The 21,491-nt window shown below is 35.0% G+C and overlaps 1 protein-coding gene across 1 annotated transcript in view; it reads left to right on the top strand.

Moving 5' to 3' along the window:
- Positions 1 to 776: 776 nt before the first annotated feature.
- The window catches only part of LOC129234613 (sonic hedgehog protein-like), a 94,603-nt gene continuing 73,888 nt past the window's right edge, over positions 777 to 21,491 (top strand). The window contains exon 1 of the mRNA XM_054868647.1: positions 777 to 1,061. Coding sequence (XP_054724622.1) covers positions 777 to 1,061 — 285 coding nt within the window. The remainder of the gene's footprint in view (positions 1,062 to 21,491) is intronic.

Raw genomic sequence — 21,491 nt, 5'->3', positions numbered from 1 at the left:
CTTTGCTCGCCACAACAAAGTGCAGAAAACAAATCAGAATAGAGGTAGTGTTTATTTATTTATTTTTATTTTATTTATTTATTTATTTTATTTTATTTATTTATTTATTTATTTATTTATTTTTTTGTTAAATAAATTAACAATATGCCTTTTAGAGAGGAGAACCCCTGAAGCCTCTCCGATCAGATGAGATATTTTTGAATGTGCTCCCCCTCCCCCCAAAAAAATCATTTCTCTAGTTTGCCACTGATCGGTTATAAGGTTATCCCGCTTATAAGGTCAGTGTCGTTTTAAGTCCTTGTATCGAGGTTTGACTATCTTTTAATGTACTCGTACCTTAGGGAAAAAGTCAGTCTGAGTTCACATCACTCGCAATCGTAGTCTATTCAATTACTAACGAGCTTCAAATACTTTAAATAACTGCAAGGAGAAGCGGAGAGAAATGCTCTCCCGTTCCGTGGGAATGCGGGTTTCTGAGAGAACTGATGTCGCACGAATGGGGACGGAGGGCGTGTCGAGGGGGCGGAGAGATTGAAGACCTTGTCACCAGTGGGCGAGCCAATCGGCGCTCTCGCTGCTTCATGGACGGCTGCGGCAGAAACGCGCTGCTTGCTCCGAAAGTCACTCGCGGATGCTTGACCAAGACGATGACGGACAATCGGATACTGTTCAGCTAGCTGAGTCCTGCAAAGTGGAATAAAGAGAGCATGGAACCGGATAGCCGGTCCTGAAAAATCGCGCGCGAGCTGCTGTCTTGTCGAAGAACTGGAGCCCCGATGCTGGTGAGATCGCTGCTGGCGGGGATTATCCTGTTGGGGGGCGCCCTGGGGTGTGGCCCGGGCCGGGGCGGCGGCCGCAGGCGCAGTCCCCGCAAACTGACGCCCTTGGTCTTCAAGCAACACATTCCCAACTTACCGGAGTTTACGATGTCTGCGGCCGGATCGCCGGAAGGACCACTGAGTCGAAACGATCCGAAATTCAAACAGTTGGTCCCCAATTACAACGCAGATATTATCTTTCGTGATGAGGAAGGTTCTGGATCTGATCGCCTGATGACCAAAGTAAGAGCATGCTCTTTTTTCATTTGTGTTTTCAATTTTACTGCACGAATATTGTTCACCTACTGTCAAGCCACAATGTTTGATTGAAGTCATTGTCATAATGGTTAAATTTCCTTGTCTCTATCTAGAATATGTGCGTCAGATCTGTATCTGGGAATTTTCAACAGAAATATAATTTTTTTTCCCGAAACATTACTTTTCAAGCAAATGATTTTTTTCTTAACAAGGTCGTTTCTGCATCCTATCAGTTCTATTACACATGTTTTTCAAGAATACTTGCATGTTTCGTCTTTGAAAAATCATTTCTTTGTTTTAGGTGCTATATATTTAGGTGCTTTCTTTGTTTTAGTGCCTTATTCCTATATAAGTCGTATATTGTAACCCTCGATATAGCGAAATACTCTCGCGTTCATCCTTTTGGGGAATCCGCACCCTTGAAGGTTTTTAAGTGTGTTTACCTATACAATTGTACATTGAATAGATGAAAACCAAGGAAACTCCTGACAGCGAACAAGACCTTACCCCACAATGCTTGTTAGTAAACTATCCTGCTGCATTAGCTACATTAACTTCATCCGTTCTTAATCTATTTTTTCCCCTACTTGCAGTCTTTGAATCTTGTTTTTAATTCGATCCATCTTGTTTTCGGTTTTACTTTATCTCCACTTCCTTTTTCTTTTTCTTTCTTTTTTTTTTCTTTTGTATGATGTACTTAAATTTAATATAAATGAATAAAAATATTGTATAACATCTGTCTTGTTTTAGACATTCATATCATAAGTTGCGAAATATGTATAAATACAGGTTAACTCAGGGTAGAAATCATAAAGTCCATCTATCAACTTTGGACATTCCTATAATGTGCAACCATCCTAAAAATACAGAAAACCTTTGGATAGACATCATTAAGCATAATTTCCAACCATTCATGTACTAAGTAACAAAACATAGCCACCCATCTAAATCAAAATCTGTTAAAGGTAACAATCGGCAGACGCCGTCTGACATCGTTTCCCGGTCTGCTGATGGCTTTTATTTGCTACAAGCGGTACCCGCACGGCTTTGCCCGTAGTAGAAAATTAAAAGATCATTTGGTTCGCATGTATATTTACAAATAATGGATGTTGAATTTCCGCCAATTCGCTATATTCATTTGCTCGCCTATGTTACGGTTCCACGTTATGATAATTTTGTAAGTTACTCGTCCAAGTTATGATAATTTGCTCGGTAAAATGTTCTTAAAACTGAAATAGAAAAAGAACAAGATCGAAATTTTGAAAAATCGCTTCGAGGTGCTCACCTCTATGCTACGAGCTAATTCTGTGCCAAATTTCATAAAAATCGGCAGAACAGTCTAGCCGCTATGCACGTAACAGACATCCCGACATCTAGAGACACAGACTTTCAGCTCTATTATTAGAGTAAAGAAAAAGATGTTCCAAGCGTCGTTCGATCTGCAACGTCTTTTAAATGTCCTTACCACATGTGTTAGTTATTTTCAAAACAGTGTTTTCTTAATACTTGATTTGAGAGATAATTTATAAAGTATTTTTTTAGATTTATTTCTTTTTTTTTTTTTTTTTTTTGTGCCTCGGGAAATTGAAATTGAGTACAGTCTCCCATTCCATACGTATTTGTTCATTTTGCATTGAACATTCAAATAAAATAAATAATCATATTCATGTAATACTTGTTCTTAGGGAACATTTAAAGTAACGTTACATAAATATTACCGAATAATACGTTTTGCTCAAATTTAACGTCAATGTAGAAAACTGTAGAAAAAGTAGTTAGATATGCATGATGATGTATAATAAACATCATAATGAATATCTAAATACTTTTAAATATTCATAAAATAGAAGCAATAGATGCAGAAAACCGTTGGGAAGACATCACCAAACACATCTGTCTACTTTTTCGCATTTATACACACCATAATAAAAATACATTATCTTCAAATATTCATTTCTCATTTTAATAGTGTTTAATTTTAAAGAAATCTTTTGAGCTTGATTTTATGCTAAAAAGATTAATCTATTACTTGCGTGAAATATTCGTTTTATAATCTGTTGTCAACATAATAAAAAATTAAATGCAACTTATACATTTTTATCTGGTTTATTTATTTATTTATTTATTTATTTTCAATTTGGTTATGTATTTCATTTAGTTTCCAACGCGGATCTTGCGATTCTTAAATTTGTCAGTGAAAAATGAATCGTTTCGCTACAACATTTCAGACTTCATATTTACCACAAAGGAATTTCCCTCCCTTTCACAGTTCTTTCGCAATTTACTTGAATTCATTTTGAGATAAAAAATATCGTTTAATTTTGATTGTTTATTCTCATTTAACATAATTTTATATTGACCTAAAATTTCAATTTTCCTTTTTTCGCTATAATCGCAGTTACTTTGAGATGAAGAAACTTTTCTCTTCTGCATTCAACGCTTTGTTTTGTACTGGCGGAAAATTAATTCCTTACAATTCCTCATTTCGGAACTGCGTTTGTTTAACTAAGTGATGCGGTTTCTGGATTTAATAGCATTTTCAAAATTTTAACAACACATTTACGAAATGCATTGCCTTCAAATATCTCTCATTTTAATGGTGTTTGTTTTCGAAAAATAAATATATATATAGAACTTGATTTTTTCTACTTAAAGGATTAATTGAGACAGTGAGAAGCAAAGGGATGTAAGTGCCAAAATTAAAAATTTGGGAATCACCAGTACAAATGGTAGGAACACTTACCTTCTGTTTTGGGACTAGAGATAAGGTACGTAAGGTAGTTTTACAGCATAATTTAGAAAAGGAAAATTCAGTGAAATCGTACCTAGAATCTGAACTTCATATTCGTTTTACTCAAAACATTAAAATGTCCACTTACACCCCTTCGCTTCTTTCAGCTCCAATTTCATATTTGCATGAAATGTTCACTTAATTGTCTTTTGTCTTCGTTTGCTCTAATTCTAGTTTTATAAAAGTGCATTCTGTTCAAAATATTGGGAGAAGAGAAAAATTAAAGCTTACATTGCATTAAACACGTTTATTTTAAATTAGTATATTATTTCTATGAGTTACCTTCTCAATCACTTTCTCCAGTACAACAGTATTGGCTTCATAAAAATAAAAATAAAAAAAAAAAAAAAAAAAAAAACGATAATACAAATTAAAATTAAAAAATTTAAAAAAAATCCTCTTTTTTTTCATGTTGCGTTTAAATATTTGTTGCCTGAGGAGTGAATTGGTACAGCGTTCTGTAAAAATAAATTCCCGTTTCGTCAAAAATTGTTCATGGCTCAGCAATCAATTTTATCCGATCATAGTTCTGGTTTTGGAAAATTAACGAGTTTACCTTTGAGATGTATATTACGTGTGTTCGCATACTTGGAAAAAAAAAAGAGAAATACCGTGCCCTATTATAAACGAGCTCATTTGTAGAGAGGAAAAATATGTTTCAGTTTATAATCATACATGCTTGTGTTCACATACAAACAATTATCGAGCAACATTTGCCTGAATTTAAGTAACGATTTAAAAGACGCATATATTTTTGTATAGAATATATTCTCAATCAATAGGATTCTTTCAATGACAGCTAATTCCAGTTACAAAAATACCTCTTGCCTTTTATTCGTGCCGGAAGAATAAAGTGCATAACGGTTTTAAATGCCTTTGTTGTGAGCACGTTTTGAAAATGAAAAATATTTTCCTGCTGCTTACTTTGTTACATCAAAACATGTGTTGCATTTACACACTTTCTATAGCATCTACCTTATGACTACGTCGATCACTATAAGAGAGAATACATCTTCATCAGTTGCTTTTTTTTTTCCAAGGATTTTATTACATATTTATTGAGTATTTGTAAATTGTTATTGAGATTGTATTACGATTTTGAGGTTTTATGGAATAATTTCAATTTGTTGTGTTAGCAGGGGTGCACACTTGTGCGGGGGGAGGTCAAGGCGCAAAATGTGCCATTGAATTTTTTAAGGTGGTTGAGGGATATTTTCCTCATTTGGGGGGGGGGGTCTTCGCGATATTTAGAGGGGGTGCGCCTTTGATCTTAGGGCGGTGGGCACCCCTGGTGCTATTGTAATATGATGCTGTTTTATGTGAAACTTTTATAATTGGGTCGATTTTATGTGGTAGTTATGCTCAGTGGCGTGGAAACATAGAGACCAGCATAACATTTGTTTGATTTTCAGTTTTACAATTTAAAACTGATAATTTTTCGAAAGAGAAATGCTTCGAACGAGATATAACATTTTTTGTATTTTGTTTCAATGTTGATTTTTGTTGCAAAATCAAGGGGGGGGGGGGGTTCCTATTTTTCACAACATCGATTAAAGAAGAACCTGAATCGAAAAAGATTTTCCAGTTTAACTTCAAAGAGGTAGGATTTTGATAAAATGGGAAATTTTTGGAAAACAGCATCGCAATTTTCAAAAACCGAATGCATTTCAAGTAATGCTCGTAATTCTTTCAAATATTCGATCTTATTTTTCCGAGTTAAATAATAATAATAATAATAATAATAATAATGAATGCTCTTCTTTTATTTCATTATAAAATCTCAATTCTTCTCATACTTCGCTGAATATTTATTAATGTAATAACCTAAATTTTAAACTCATCTCGCTTTTAGTGGAACCGGGAAAGAGTGATACGGAGAAATTGGAAATTTCTTTATCCACTTTTGTTTCAATTATTTTGAAGACGTTGTTGTTTTTTGTGTGCAAAGATAAAAACCGAAGTTACTTCTCTACATAAGGAAAAAAATTTCTTTTAGGAAGCAATATGAAGAAGAGCTTTTTTTAAAGTTAACCTACTATGAACATTTAATTTTTTTCATGCATACAGTGGTGCAGCGAAGCGGAAGAGGTGAAAAGACCCCCAGAGGCATTGGTTTTAACATAAATGCAAATTTAAATACAGTAGTTTATGCATGTCAAAAGGCTGTTTTGATCAAAAAAAAATCTCCAGAAGGTAATTTCGATCGAAAAAAACCCCCTCCAGAATGTAATTTTGATTTAAAAAAACCCACCAAAAGGTATTTCTGGCTGCGCTAGTTCATGCATAAAATACATTCTTGCAATTAATTTTATTAATATGTATTTGCAATTAATATCATTACATTCATACAATATTCAGTTTATAAAATATATATTCTACTTGGTATTTAATGTACAATTTACTAGTCAGTTCTGAATAGTGATGGAAATAATTTCTGTTTACATCATGTTACTCTGAAACCTCGTTCACTTAAATACTTTATGATGAATTCTGCTTTTCTCAGTTTTAATCTGCTTCTGAAACTTGAATGACAAAAAAAAATTTAGCCCAGATAAAAAAAAAATGCAACCGTCCTGGTGGGGGGGGATGGGGGGGGGGAGACTATGAGCATAATGGCTTTTTTTTTCTTTCTCTCTCTGCGCCCGGTCACCGGAGAGGAGACAACAATTTTTCTCAATTGTTAGATAATTGATTGAGTCAGGTTTTATTTATTTTGTTTTTTTTTATTCATTACATCTGCAGTGCAACAAAGCCGAATTCGATCTAAACATTTTTTTTACATAAAAATCATTTGAACAACGTTATAAATGCAAAAAATACTAAACAAGTTGCAAAAAACTCCATTCGTAAATTTTATACTGTTGCATAATTTTATTACTTTTTTTAAGCACAAACGTATAGATTTATTTCTTACTTTTCCCTTTAAATAGGTCCATTACTCAATCTGATAAAGCTGTTTATTTTACTTCTCTGATAGATTCAGCTCGTGAGAGGCTTACAATTATATAAGATAACCTAAATACATGCTCTTTTGCAAGACATTTTGTGTATTTTAATACTTTTCATCATTAAAAGTATTATTTGATAATGCAGTTTTCATCCTTCAAAACACAGCAACAAATTAATCATAGCGTAGATGAATCAGAACATAACAAAAAAAAAAAAAAAAAACGCTATTGCATTTTGTATGTACTGCTCCCATGATTGCAGACTTACTTATTAATGATCGAGGGCTTACTTATTAAAGCCCTCGTACTAAAAATAACGGATAAATTTGCTTCGCCCTAAACCGGATTTTCCAAAACCAGATGTAGTATGGATTTGAGAAAAGGAAACTTTTATGAACCGTTAAAAGCCTGAGAATATTATTTCACATTTCCTTTTCTAATGTGCTACTCTACCGTAAATGTAATTCTTTAGGATAGTTTTTTAGTTTGCGATAGTTTATACTTATTTTACATTTAACGTAATATATAATTTCTAATTACGTATTTGCTTTCTTGAAATAAGAAATAACAAATATTAAAAAGTGTTATTTTCCAAAAGTAAAAATAATTTTCCGACTTTTTCCGAACTTACTAGTAATGATATAAATTACTTCAATAAAAGTAAAACCATTAGTAGTTGATACTGTATAGTAGTTGACTAGAATTGTAAAAAATCACAAAATTATAAAATGATTTATTCCATCTACTCTTTTGTTTATATATTTTTTTCTGACTTCTGTATAGTGCTTTTCTTTTGGTATATCAGTTAGAATGAATAGATCATTAAAAAAAATTTTACGATTTTTAGTCTGTAGAAAAACTCAATATTTGAAGAAAAAAGAGGATTTTGATGGCTTATCTTCTATAAGGATATTCAAATGTCGACATATATATATGTATTAATATATCACTCTTCATTAAAATTTTAAACGTTTATGAAACGATTTTTTTTTTCATGATTGTTATATAACTGAGCATTTTTGACTCTTCCTATAACTTCTCTATGAAAACCTATGCAAATCATTTTCGGTAGGTTTCATGCTGTAGTAAATATGCAGACGAATTGAAGTCATGAACACTTCTAAACTATGTTGAAAAGTCTTAAATATGCCTTAAATCATTTTGAGTACTGAATTAAATGTGAAAAAGAACCAAAACTTCGTGTATCATGAATCAGAACAATAAATAAAACTGTGCAAAATTGTATACAAAAATGCACGAAGCGCAAATGGAGGAAACGCTACAATAAAGAATAGTGCAATTTTTCTCTCTTAGGTTACGTTGGGTTAAGGTTGCCATTTTTGCACCCTAGCCAAGGGTGCTATTTCTGTTTCCTATAGGGAGCCGCTGGTGCTACAAGCGTTTTACCCCTGAAAGGTGCCATATGCAACCTGTAGTTTCTCAAATGTAGCATATAGCTTTTCAATTCCCAAACTTTTATTTACTGTTTTATCTTCTTGATCCATTATTTCATTTATTTTTTCAAAATGCATAGAAGATCCGTTTAAAAACTCCAGAATATTCTCCCCCACCCACCTCTTGTTTGGTTACGAAAAATATTTTACAAGTTTTTTTTTTTTTTTTTTTTTTTTTTAAACTTTAAAAACATTATTCCTCGTTAAAGTTTTCAGAAAACCAAAGTTCATTTCCTGCATCATATTTAGGAAACTGTGTTACTGTCACAATACAGTGCGATAAACGACGGAAATAATTCAATGCCTATTATCTTTGCCGAAACGTATAATCAATAAAAACACTTCAACTAGGCAACGTTCCGTCTTGTCGCATGGTCACACAATCAGTGAGCAGAATCAAGCGACAATGGCGGTTTTAGGGGAGAAGACAGGCGCGGATCCAAAGGGGGGAGGGGATGAGTTCATGGGTGTAATGACTCCCGTTAATAGACCAAAGATAGCCTAAAACTACGTTTTGGGGGCGTATATTTTGAAAAATTAGTCATAGACATTTACGCCCAAGAATGACTTAAAAACCCCCTTCTTGGCCCATTTCTTTCCAGAAATAATCCCCTTCAAGGCCAGATGCCGCATTTGCCTTGCGGGTAGTTACCCCCCCCCCCCGAGAGACTTAAGGGTTTTTTTTTTTAATTCTATTAAAGCTAGAATATGTTCTTTTTACAAAGAGGGGACTTTTACTAAGGAAAAACATGCATCAACTGTTAATTAATGTTATTATATTAAAACGTTGAGCATTTGAAGCTGAGGTTATTTTTCTTGCTTGTGAAATTCAATTCGAATCAAATACTGTATTCATGTCTTTTTTTTTTTTTTTTGAAGGGGGGGGGGGCAGGAGACTTCATACTCACATTTCATCTTTTTAAAAAGAACAACTTTTCATTCAAATATGAACGATTGAAAATTTTCAAACTGTCAAGCCAACGGGGAAATATGAATCCTCTATAAATCCTAATGCTCTTCACAGTGAATTTGCTTTGAACAAACTTAGGATTCGCCTTCTAGAAGAAGGATCTTTTTACATAAGAAATATACCTGCTAAAAAGATTTTTTTATTTCATTATTTTAACATTTTTTAAATTCAAAAAACGTTTTAAACTTTAGTGCAAAAAGGATAAACTCCCTCGCACACCCCTCTTTTTTCGGAATCATGGGTGAAATAAATGACTTCTATTCATAAAACTTCCAATAAATATCACTTTGCTACTTTTCAAAAAAGAAATCTTTATTTATAATCGCAAATAAAACCGTACATAAAAAGTTTTTTTTTTTTTCATTATATCGACTTACATTTCAACGGAAATAATATTGATAGATTGTCGTGCACGTTTACATCGAAATCGAAGGGACCCAATGAAAGTTTTGCTCCAGCCAAAATTCCGTGCTCAAAAATAAATCAATAATTAAAAGTCAAAAATAACATAAAATTGTCAAAAATAAATGTATAACGTGAAAAACAGAACATCAATTGAAAAATTAAATATTTTTATACCCGTTAATTCGCGGTGCACAAATTCGCGAAAAACGAATCGACTGCTCATGTATGTGTGCATGTGTGCGTATTATTTTAAAGTCTGAGTCGCATTCTTTTTTCAAAAAAAAAAACATTATGTGTGTATTATATATATATACATACGCTGCCGCTGCCAGAATTATCTCCTGACGGGGGAAGATCGATCTTACAGTGCTTTCAGTAGACCCCCTCCCCGCAGTTCTATTGTTTATAGATATTTATTTATATATCTTTGTCTTTTCTGCTCTCTTTCGAAAAGCTCTAACTAAGAACAGTTTCATTCTGGCACCTCATTACCCTCCTAGAAGGGCAAGGGTTCGATTTTGATGTTTGCTTTGCCGATAAAAGCGCTCTGTGACTCACGAAGTTGCAAGCAGGCGACAACTTGGGTCAATGACCCCAGCAAATTTCTGCACCTTATCCGTTTAATCATCATAAAATGCTCCTTTGATTACGTTGTCGAGTTCCGGCGCTCCAAAAGTACTTGGAATGCGAAAAGATGTTTACAAACAACTTATTCTTCTCAAGAGATTTACCGGAAAAAAAATTTTGCCAAAAATTTAACTTAGTAAGTTTAAATTAATGAAGAAACTCCCCCCCCCCCCAAAAAAAAACCTTAATGTTAAAACATCGACTTCTTGTGATCAAAATAGCAAATTTTAAGGATTTTTAAAAATGCTCAAATGTGTCAATTCTCTTTTTCATTTTTTGGTTCACTGTCTGACTGTCGCCTGTATCAAACATGAGTATCTTTTGAATAAAGCAAGGTCAATCTAACGCTTAATCATGAATTAGTTCGACTGCAGCGTTGTTTGTTAGATTACCACAACTTACTGTACAATCTAAGTAGGAACTGCACATTTAACCAAAATAAAAAAATAAATAAATAAATAAAAAATAATAACAATGTTTGGCTTATAAAAATGCTGTTTTCTATGTGAACATAATTTTTTTGTTAAAGCTACAAATTTGATCTGGATTATCCGGAGAGCCGGATAAGCGAGTTTCGGATGAACAAGGTTCCTCTGTACTACTAAAAACTAACAGAAATAATTTACGCACAAATAATAACAGAAAAAAAAATAAGATAAAGACCATTTACCTAAAAGTAGCTTTTTTACCTGATTGCTCGTGCGCGACGCAAAGGAGAGTAGGGGAAAGAGGTGAGTTGTACCTTGGGACATTGCTAATTTATAAGAATCTATTTTTAGCAGCCATGTTTTTGTAATCTCTAATAGTAACCTTCACAATTAAATGGTACCATAGTAAAAATCAGCATCAAATGAATAAAATTGACGATTTTGTGAGAAAAAGAAAATTTCATGACTCAAAAGTAAATATTTTCTTTTTTTTCATTTCATTTTCTGTCTTTGTATTTGTAAATTTAATTAACTGATTTTTATTTTTCTCTAAAAGAGAAGTACTTTAGGTAAATAATTTGCTTATGAGAAAATAATGATAGTGCATCTAGATTGGCCATTATTTTGGTTCTTCTTAAACCACGTGGTGATTGTACCTTGGGGCAGCCAAACAATTTTTACCTTAGGACACGTTCCAATGTACACTGTAAAAAATTTCCGAAACTTTACTGGTTATTTCCGTGGAACGTTTCGGAATTTCAGAGGTTTTCACCTATTTCCCCATAAAATTCAGTATCTTCGCAAAAAAGTTTCCTGAATTGCTAAAAGATGCATGAATACAGACTTTTCACTGTGAAAACTATTTTTTGCTACCAGTTTAAAGATGGGCTGAGAGAGTTTATTAAGTGTATCGGCTTTAACTTGAGTATGCCCTGTACAAGGTGACTATAAGTGCCCAATGGGAAAAATAAGTCACTGGATAGCTGCAGCTTTGCGACGCAAGAATTGCAAGGAAAGGACTTTACTTGGCTCTTACTTGCAAGTCGCGCGCAGCTTTGGCTGCGATTGCTTTAATTCTTCTGCAGCTTTCTTGGTAAATTAGGAAATTTCCAGTCAGACACATGAAACCTGCTTATTTTTTCTAGATGGTTCCCGAGACACGATTTTCAAGAATAATTTCAGATAGGTTGCTACTTTTATGGGAAAACGTTCCTGGTTTTTGCAAGACATGGAACTGGCTGAAATTGGGCACATCAACTGCCTATTATTTTCCAGGAACGTTTCTGAACTGTTTTTACAGTGTACAACATATGCATGTTTCTTAATAATTAAGATATGTTTAGGAACATGGAACAATGTTCTAATCTTATGTAGTCTTTTAAACACTCTTAATGTTAGATATATAATAATTCAAAATTCATTATTCTTAATTCATTATTAAATATTCATGATTTAATTCACTACCACATGATGTTTTTTTTTTTTTGTTTAAAATTGGTTCAAGTATTTTTAGTATAAATTGGTTCAATTGGTGGCTGTTTCTTGAATTATGAAGACTTTTCCATGTTACAACTCGATGTGTCCCTAGGTACAATAGGATTTTGTACCTTGGGACAGCTTGGAACTTTTATTTTAAATGGGTGGCAACATTTTATTTTAAAATTGTCTGGATTTAAAAAAATATATTGCATAGAAGTATGTTGAAGTATTTTAATGTGACTTTTAGATTTTAAATTTGATTCAAATAATTGACTTTAAAAATTAAAATATGAATAACAATATGAAATGTGTCTCAAAGTACAACATTCTCCCCTAATGTGTTTATGAGTCTATTATGTTAGTTCCTATGTGACGTTGTAGAGGCTAATCGCATCGACCAATTTTGATTATTCTTATGTCAATCGATTTGTCGTAAACTTGAGAGTGTCACTAAACATATGACAGTAATCCAAATTCACCATATCAGCAACCAGTCACCATATTGTCAGTTCAAGATCGTGTCGCACGTTACCTGTGTGCATGCAGCGTGCGAAAAATGCAGATAGCGTTTTCTCTGTCTGAATTTTTTGTTTACTAAGTCTACTAAGCCGCGATTTTCATCTCCAAACATGTTGCATTTGTTTTTGTCGGGGTTCAGGGGACTGAGTTTCGCAACGTGTACTTTCTTGGCGAGCTTTTTTAGTTTTGCGAGAAAGATTTGACTGACGGACGTTTCCGAGCTCGCGTCATCATGAGTTATGCAGGCTGTTCATATAGCTGCGATTGACTTGAGTTCGCACATTTTTGTTAAAATTCAAGCATATGTAGCTTTAAGCCGAGTTAGGTCCCTAGAGGGACTAACAATCAATAGTTTATACCACCGCAAGTTACTTAATAATCCTCACGATATAACTCGTCAATAAAGTGACAAGATTACGAAATTTACCTTCTTATAATCATTATAAATAAGTCAATAAAAATTAACTAAAAACTGTATAACAAAAAATAATTATTAAATGAAAACAAAAAACCCGACTGTGTAAAAATTAAATAGAAAAACCTAAGCCCAGTAGCTTATAATGTTATTAAGTACTACTGAATAACTACACCATTGAAATAGTTTTATAATCGATACACACGTGAAACAAATCATAAATTCAAAAGCAGAATCGAAGGATCAACAGTCGGGGTCCATTCCTTTTTAAGCAATCAAGTAACCCAGCGAAATTTGAATGGGCCCCGACTGTTGATCCTTCTATTCTGCTTTTGAATTTATGATTTGTCTTATGATGTGTATCGATTATAAGACTATTTCAATGGTGTAGTTATTCAGTAGTACTGAATAATTCTAAACTACTGGGCTTATATTTTTTTTCTTTTTAGTTTTTTTGGTTTTTACTTAGTCGGGTTTTTTGTTTTTATTTAATAATTATTATTATTTTTGATTCATATAATTATGTTACTTTCTTCTTACACTTTCCCACAAAACCAAAGAGTTTTCATCTTCCTTCAATGGCTTCTTTAAACTCAAACTTGTTTTTTTTTTCTTTCTCTTCATCCCCCCCCCCCCTCCTTATATATTTTTTTTTCTTTGATTAATTCAGCAACAACTGATAAATCTTTTAAAGGGTATGAGCTCGTAATTTCGGTTGTCTTCGAAATGCATGATGAAAAAAAAAAGTAAGACTGAAGTAAAATTAATTCGGAAATTGTTAATGATAGTGATTTTATTGCTATTTCATGCATGAAACTGTACTGTCATTTACATTTATTTCTAATAACATTGCAGAAGAAAAAAACAAAGTGTTTAAAGAATAAATTCATGATTTCAAAGTACAATTTGTGTTCATTTGACATTTGACAACCAACAAGCTACCAACCGAGTCCTTGATCAATCCAGCTGGCATGATTATCGGAGAACAAAGAACCTGAAACTAGAATAAGAAAGCTTTCCGTGTATGATTTATAAATTGCGGTTGTCTTTTACAGAATAAATAAAGTATTCTTAAAACTTCGCGTAGAAAAAAAATGACGAAATTTGGAAGCTAGACTTATTCTAGTCGTCTCGTTTATGTGACTTAAGCTTCGTTTGCTCTCCCTCGAAAAACGACGACCACAATCCTCAATTTGGCATAGTTCGAAACAAAAACAAATCACTTGGATGCCGCTAAAATGGTGGTTCCCAAGGACTTGAATACAGACAAAGTGATTCCGCTTCGACAAAAACGTTGTAAAACTGCAAATTTAACAAGTTTTTAAAATAATGCACAGTTTCTTTAAACTGCAAAAGTGACACCGATGCTGTTCTGCCTTGAGGTTTGAAAGAATGACCTTAGTCTCAAGTTATCAGTCCAACGTTTATGAGGATTTTCGAGTCACTTTTAATTTCAAACTTTTACTTTACATTTATCATTTTAAAATGTGACCCCCCCATATGCAAGCTGGATGATGGTCACATAAGGGTTCCCGTGGCGTGACGGTCACAATCACAAATCATCCCAATAATGTCGTCAACGGGCTGTGGCGACATCGCAAAGTAACGTCGCAGTGACGTCTTCACTATTTCATTAAGTGAGATTTCACTAAGTGGTCAGAATTTAATAGTTGCAGCGACATTGTTGTGAAGGCAAAAGACAAATATTACAGCGTGACTCCAGTGAGACGTTACAATTCTGAAAGTTTGTGACGACAGTAACTCGCAGTAGCATCACTGTAACTTTGTCGTGACATTTGCTATCAGGGACATACAAAATTTTACATTGCTCAAATAGAAATTTATTGCCGGAATGACTTTTGCTCAAGTTGCTGAACTCCTCAAAGGTAGATGCTCATTTGAAACCAACAGATTAAAGTGAGACACTCTCTCATCTAAAGCTGAAAGTGAATAAGCGCACTTTCCATCTTATAAGAGTCAGTTGTGCATATTACTCCTTTGAGATTTAGGAAAAGTCTTGGAGGAGGGGCGTTCCGCAGCTGCAGACTTTTCACCCTCCAGAAACCGAAAGAACGACCGCATTCCTAGTGAGAATAAAAGAATGGCGATCAATAGCAAGCCATCCAGACCCCCAATCACAAGCAATCTGCCCTTCAAAGGATTCGAGTGATTCTCTTTTGTGGATAACAGTAGGACTCCAACAGGTTGACTGCAGGGGCGACAAGACAGCAATAATCACCCTGAAGAGAACAATCGTTCGACTTTTGCCGAAGTCCTTTAAACCACAAAAGACCAATAAAATACTCGTTTTCTCTCTTTCTTTGTCCTCCCAGAATCTTTGGGTACAAACATAGAGCAGAAATCACCTCGGTGGGGAACTTTCCTCTTCAAAAAAAGAGATGCGGAGAGAAGCAACAATGCCTCGAGAAGTGGCTTAGCTTGAGGCATCAGAAACTCCAATTATCACCCCAAAAATTGGAAATCACCCCTGGAAGCTGGCTAACATAATGCCACTCTTCAAGAAGGGGTCTAAAGGTATTGCTGGGAATTATAGACCTGTAAGTTTGACTTCGGTGATTTGTAAGATTTTCGAAACTTTGATCAAAATTAAGATCATGATGTTCTTAGAGACTAATAGTCTGTTGACTAGTTTGCAGTATGGTTTCAGGAAAGGTAAATCCTGTACTACTAATTTATTGCATTTCTACGACAAGGTTACCTCAGCTTTAGATAACAAAAAATGTGTGGATGTTGTTTATATTGATTTTCAAAAAGCTTTTGACAAGGTACCGCATGTTGCTCTTCTCAGCAAGTTAGCTGACATTGGAATAGGAGGAAAAACTTTACTTTGGGTTAGAAATTGGCTTACTGGTAGGAAGCAAAGAGTAGTTGTGAGAGGAAATCATTCTAATTGGAGTGATGTTTTAAGTGGGGTTCCTCAGGGATCAGTTTTAGGGCCTCTTTTGTTTATTATATTTATGAATGACATCAATGATAATATTTCTGGAAGCATGAATTGTTTTGCTGACGATGTAAAAGTTATGGGGATTGTCGAAAATGAAGAACAAGTAAAACAGCTGCAAGAGGATTTAGATCATATTACTAAGTGGGCAGATAAATGGGGTATGGCAGTTAATGTAGGGAAATGTCAAGTGCTACACTTAGGTCATGGAAATAAGCGTATGAGATATCGTTTACAGGGTTCAGTCATAAATCAGGCAGAAAATGTTATGGATCTGGGTGTCTTTATAAATCAGGACTTCAAGTTTAGTCAACAGTGCAGTATTGCTAGTAACAAAGCCAACAAAATGCTTGGGTTCATCAATAGATCTATTTCAAACAAATCTAAGAAAGTTCTTCTGCCTTTATATAGGAGTTTAGTAAGACCTCATTTGGAGTATGCTGTTCAGTTTTGGTCGCCTTATCTGAAGAAAGATATTTTTGTATTGGAAAGGGTTCAAAGAAGGGTAACTAAATTAGTAAGGGGACTCTCAGATTTAGATTATGATACCAGACTTAATAGGCTTAACATGTATAGCCTGGAGCAAAGGAGAGTCAGAGGGGACATGATTCAGTTATTTAAATTTATCAAAATGAAAGATGTAAATGGATTAAATTTTTGCGGGGAAAGCAGGACAAGGGGTCATTGTTTTAAGCTATTTAAATCTCAGGCTAACTTGGAAATCAGGAAAAACTACTACTTTAGCAGGGTCGTGGGCACTTGGAATAGCTTACCGGAAGAGGTGGTAATGAGCAAGGGAGTGGATAGCTTTAAGAGGGCCATTGATCTTCATTGGGGACTAATTAATTGACTAGGACCAGCCTAGCTGGGCCCAGTGCCTGTTGCTGGTCGTCACATTTGTATTTGTATTTGTATTTGTATTTGTATAAAATAGAAAAGAACGTTTATAGCTGCAAGACGGTCAATTTTCTGGTGTACGTCCAAAAAGTGAATACAACTCTCAACATTTCGGACGCATATTTGAAACGAAAGTAAACATATTTTAGTTCCGCTATAATTTTCAAATTTAACTTCACATGCTTAAGTATATAGTGAAATTTTGAAATAGCACTCTACAACGTTTTGGACTATACCTCGCTTCCTTACCAGTGTGTAAATAATAGTAATTGATTCAAAAAACACATTCATTATTCATGCCAGGTAAGTCTATTAAGTCGATATGTATTTTATATAATTTTTGCATTTTCCTACCTACCATTTGTATATCTTTATGGATGTTTTCCAGCTATAATTTATATCTTCTTGTGTCCTGAACAAATATAAGGTGTACCTTCGTATAAGGGCAGGGTTCGTACTCAATTTCAGAAATTAAATGGAGGAGTTTTGGAGGAGTTTTGAAGGAGTAGAATGAGGATTTGAAGGAGTGCATACTAATGGGCTGTCCTTAAATGTTGTCGCTTTTTTTTTTCAACATCTTTGACCCCTATTCCCTTTGTCACAAAGTGTCACACTTCATCTTACTCCTCATCTTGTCACATGTCATTTTTTAAACATATTGTTATAATAACTGTGTGATGTCACTTCTTGTCACCCTCTTTCTTCCTCTTGTCACAATTTCGTGAACCAGTCTCTCCCTCAAGGCATGACATCACTTGTGGATGACCCATTTTACAATATTATAACTGCCATTTGCTAAACAATTATGTTTTCAACACAATCACTTAATATAGTACATCTGCTTATGCATCTTTAAGTAATAATTAGAGAAACCAACTTTTGCAGCTGAGAGTATGGTGGAAGGAAATGCAATAATCATAAAACTTGAAAAACAGTCAAGCCCCCATTTAAGCATGGTTTACTTCAATTATGAAATGTGTTAGTCATCTAATAATATTTTCATCCCTTCATCACCCTTATACCTTCGCCCTTGTGACAAAGTTAAATTGTCGATCAAAGTATGTATTTTAAGTTACTGTCATAGAGGAAGACTATGTAGTCTTCAACTAAAAAAAGAAGGAGTTTTAAAGGAGTTCAAACCAAAATGAAGGAGTCTGAAGGGCCCTTCAAAAAAATTTCGCAAATGAAGGAGTATTGGAGGAGTTTTGAAGGAGCGTATACGAACCCAGAAGGGGCATTCAAATGAAACCTGGTCACTAGCCAAAGGTCTAAAAGTAATGGTTACGACTTTATTCAATCAAAAATAGTCGCCAAAACTGTTGACACATTTATCCCATTGCGACACTAGGAGGTCATTTCCATCTTTGAAGAAGCTAGTAGGTTGCTATCGGATCCAGAACTGAACCCAGTCACACACTTCGTCGTCCATTGTGGTATCCGCGATATCCGGTGTGTCTTCAGCGAATAGCTTGTTTTAGAGGTCCAAAACGATGAAAGTCATACAGTGAAAGGTCTGCACTGTGAAAGGGTGCACGGTGGATGTTCCAGCTCCAGCATTTCCCACCGAAACTACTGCAATGTCGTGTTCACCACATCGGCCGTATGTGGACGCCTTTGGACAACATGCCTGGTCGTTTCGACTTAATGGCTCATCTGAGGCTCTGTAAAGTGGCTTGATAACGCTGGGCATTGATGGTGGTGCAAAGGTTCAGGATATCGACGAGCAGTGGGCCCAGGGAGTGGGCCCTTGTGCTCAAAAGAGGACATGTTTCATAGTGGACGATAACTTGTGTGACCACCTTCTCTTCGGCGTTAAACCACACTCTCACTGTGCAACATGAAACGTTGCGCATGCGTCAGTCTCTCTACCAATAGATGATGTCTCCATACAAGCAGTTGCATCGTTTAACGTCCAATGTGAAGTATGTGAAGTTAGACGCACTGACCTGGTTTCATTTGAATGAACCTTATTTATTTTCATCGGAAGTAACGGAAGTATTCATGTATATTCACCGGCTGTATTGCATCATCATCAGTTGAACTGTATACTGTGCCAGGATTTGCGCCTAAAAAGTACGAGTAATAAGAGAAGACGTAATTTAAATATCAATAGACCTAAAGGTGAAAAGTGGTATAGTTTAAAAAACACTGGAATGGGAATGACCGCTCATTTCTTTCCCATAGTCAATGCCAATTGACTGGATAACTTCTACCATCTTCGTCCTTTTAAATGTATATCTTCATGGGAAAGGAAACTACCGTTTTCTCGCACTCTCTCGACAACGTAGGAAACTTGAAAGCGTCCGCCGTTGAAGAGGCTCACGTCGATCAAAGAAATGTGTCAAAACTCATACTGCATGAATAGGAAACCACTCTACTCCACTCGACGAGCTGTGCTGTCGAGAGAAATATCAACGCGCTCGGACAGTTTCCTCTGTGCCTGTTTGCGAAAAAATAGTACTTCAAAAGAAACGAGTGTGCTTCGAGAGCCCTCTATTGTCATCATGTGAGTTTTCAGCAGTTTTAAAGATAGGAAGTGAAGTGCGTACAAAAAGCCACCTGTTTGGTCTCTTGCTTTTTTATTGGCGAGGAAATATTGAGTAATGGTCTTTTCAATGCATTCAATATGAAGTGACATGTTGGCCGTTCAATTCTTCAGAAAGACACTAAGTTCTGCCCATGCATTTTGCTGCAAAACTAAACACTTAACATGGGTTTGATGCCGTTTTTTCTAAGACTAACAATAGAGTTATATACACTATGAAGTAAACTTACAGCCGATTACAGATTTTTTGAAGACCATTGTGTTTTTAAAGGAAATAAAAAACATTCTGATTTGATCGTCGCTCGGCGGTAAACATCTCATTGAACTTGTATTCGTCTCTCTCTCGGTATATATATATATCTCTGTATAGATTTTCCATACACTAAAATCGATTCAGAAACGTTTCTGGAAAATAATGAGCAGCTGATGTGCCCAATTTCCGCCAGTTACATATCTTGCAAAATCCAGGAATATTTTCCGCTAAAATTCAGTAACCTTCCTAAAGTTATCCTGGAAGCCTCCTGAGAAATTCAGAAATCTTCTCGTTAAAAGTCAGTCGTGTGTCTGGAAAATTAGAATAAACTGAGAAATGTATAATATAATAGGTCGGCATCTTCCTGATTTATCAAGCAAGTTCCAAGAGCATTATTGCAAACATGGTCAAAGCTAAGTCAGAATTCCAAGTGGCGAGAATTTTACCCGCCTGCAATTATTGCAAAGCAAAGTAGTCCACATTTATTCGCTCCATTTGAAAGTTTAATTAGCATGGACGGGTCGTAATTGAACTGAAAACGATGCACTTTATAAATACGCTCAGTCCATCTTTAAACTAGGAGCTAAAACTATTTTTCAAAACAGTGCTAAGTCTGCATTCGTGAGACTTGTAACAATTCAGGAAACTTTTTGACAAGGATACTTGATTTTTCCAGGAAGTGGATAAAAACCATTAAAATCCCGAAACGTAACACGGAAATACCCAGTAACGTTTCAGAATTTTTTTACAGTGAGTGGGATTTCGTCCAAGTGTGTTACAACGTGCTTTTATAACATTTAATTAATTAACCATCCCAATTCGCTGAGAACTGCAGTGCAAGTATATTTAAGCTAGAGTATTATGTGATGTAAATTTTAGTTTAGGTTGTGTATAATTCTTTGAAAAAATTCCCCAGTAAAAAAGGGAGGTGGGCGAAATGATACATAGCGATCCTTAACTTCAGAGGTTAATCGGATCGGGCTCTGGTACTGGGGAACTATCGGAAGTAGATCATACTTGAAGCACATGTTACTTGTGATGGGGATGGTGTCAAAAAAGAAGTGATGTGAAGAAATTCATATTTTCAATAAAAAGCAATTCTGGTCATGTTCCTGAACCGTGGGGAATCATTGAACAGACTTGTGACGAGATTTGCTATTACATGTGGCCAGTAGCGCGGCTTGAACTTGCAGGGGGAGGGGGGGAGGGACTTCCAAACCCGCCCTTCGCCGTACAATTTGTCAATTCATTGTTTTGCACGGACTTGTAAATCCTCACACAACTTCTGTATACTCCTTGACATCTAACGCTATTAGGATTCCGTACTTAGAATATTTGGTTGTGGACTTTTGAAAAGTACAGCATGACCAGGGGTGGATACAGACTGCCGTTTTAGGGACTGGTTGGGGTCATGCTATAAAATAAACAATGTTTTGGGCACGAAAAATTTCTGAAACTGCTTGAGTGTCAACAAAAAGCACCAAATCAGCCATAAATAAATCGTCTGGTAGGGCATAAACGTGACTAATTAATTTGATAAGCAATGAAAGGTATTTGAAACCTGTACTCCCCCTAAAAATAATTAATTAATTGAAAAGATTAGAGTGTAATCGTCCTCGCTTTTAAATTTTACTCACAAAGTATTTGAAAACAACAAGGATGAATAATTTTGCCGATGGTTTAGGAGGATCATGACCAGGGTAGACGGCCGCCCAGGGCGGC

The sequence above is a fragment of the Uloborus diversus genome, chromosome 1 (genome assembly GCF_026930045.1).
Source record: "Uloborus diversus isolate 005 chromosome 1, Udiv.v.3.1, whole genome shotgun sequence".
Classification (NCBI taxonomy): Eukaryota; Metazoa; Arthropoda; class Arachnida; order Araneae; family Uloboridae; genus Uloborus; species Uloborus diversus.
Note: the sequence above shows the minus strand (reverse complement) of the source record. Positions and strands in the feature narration are given on the sequence as shown.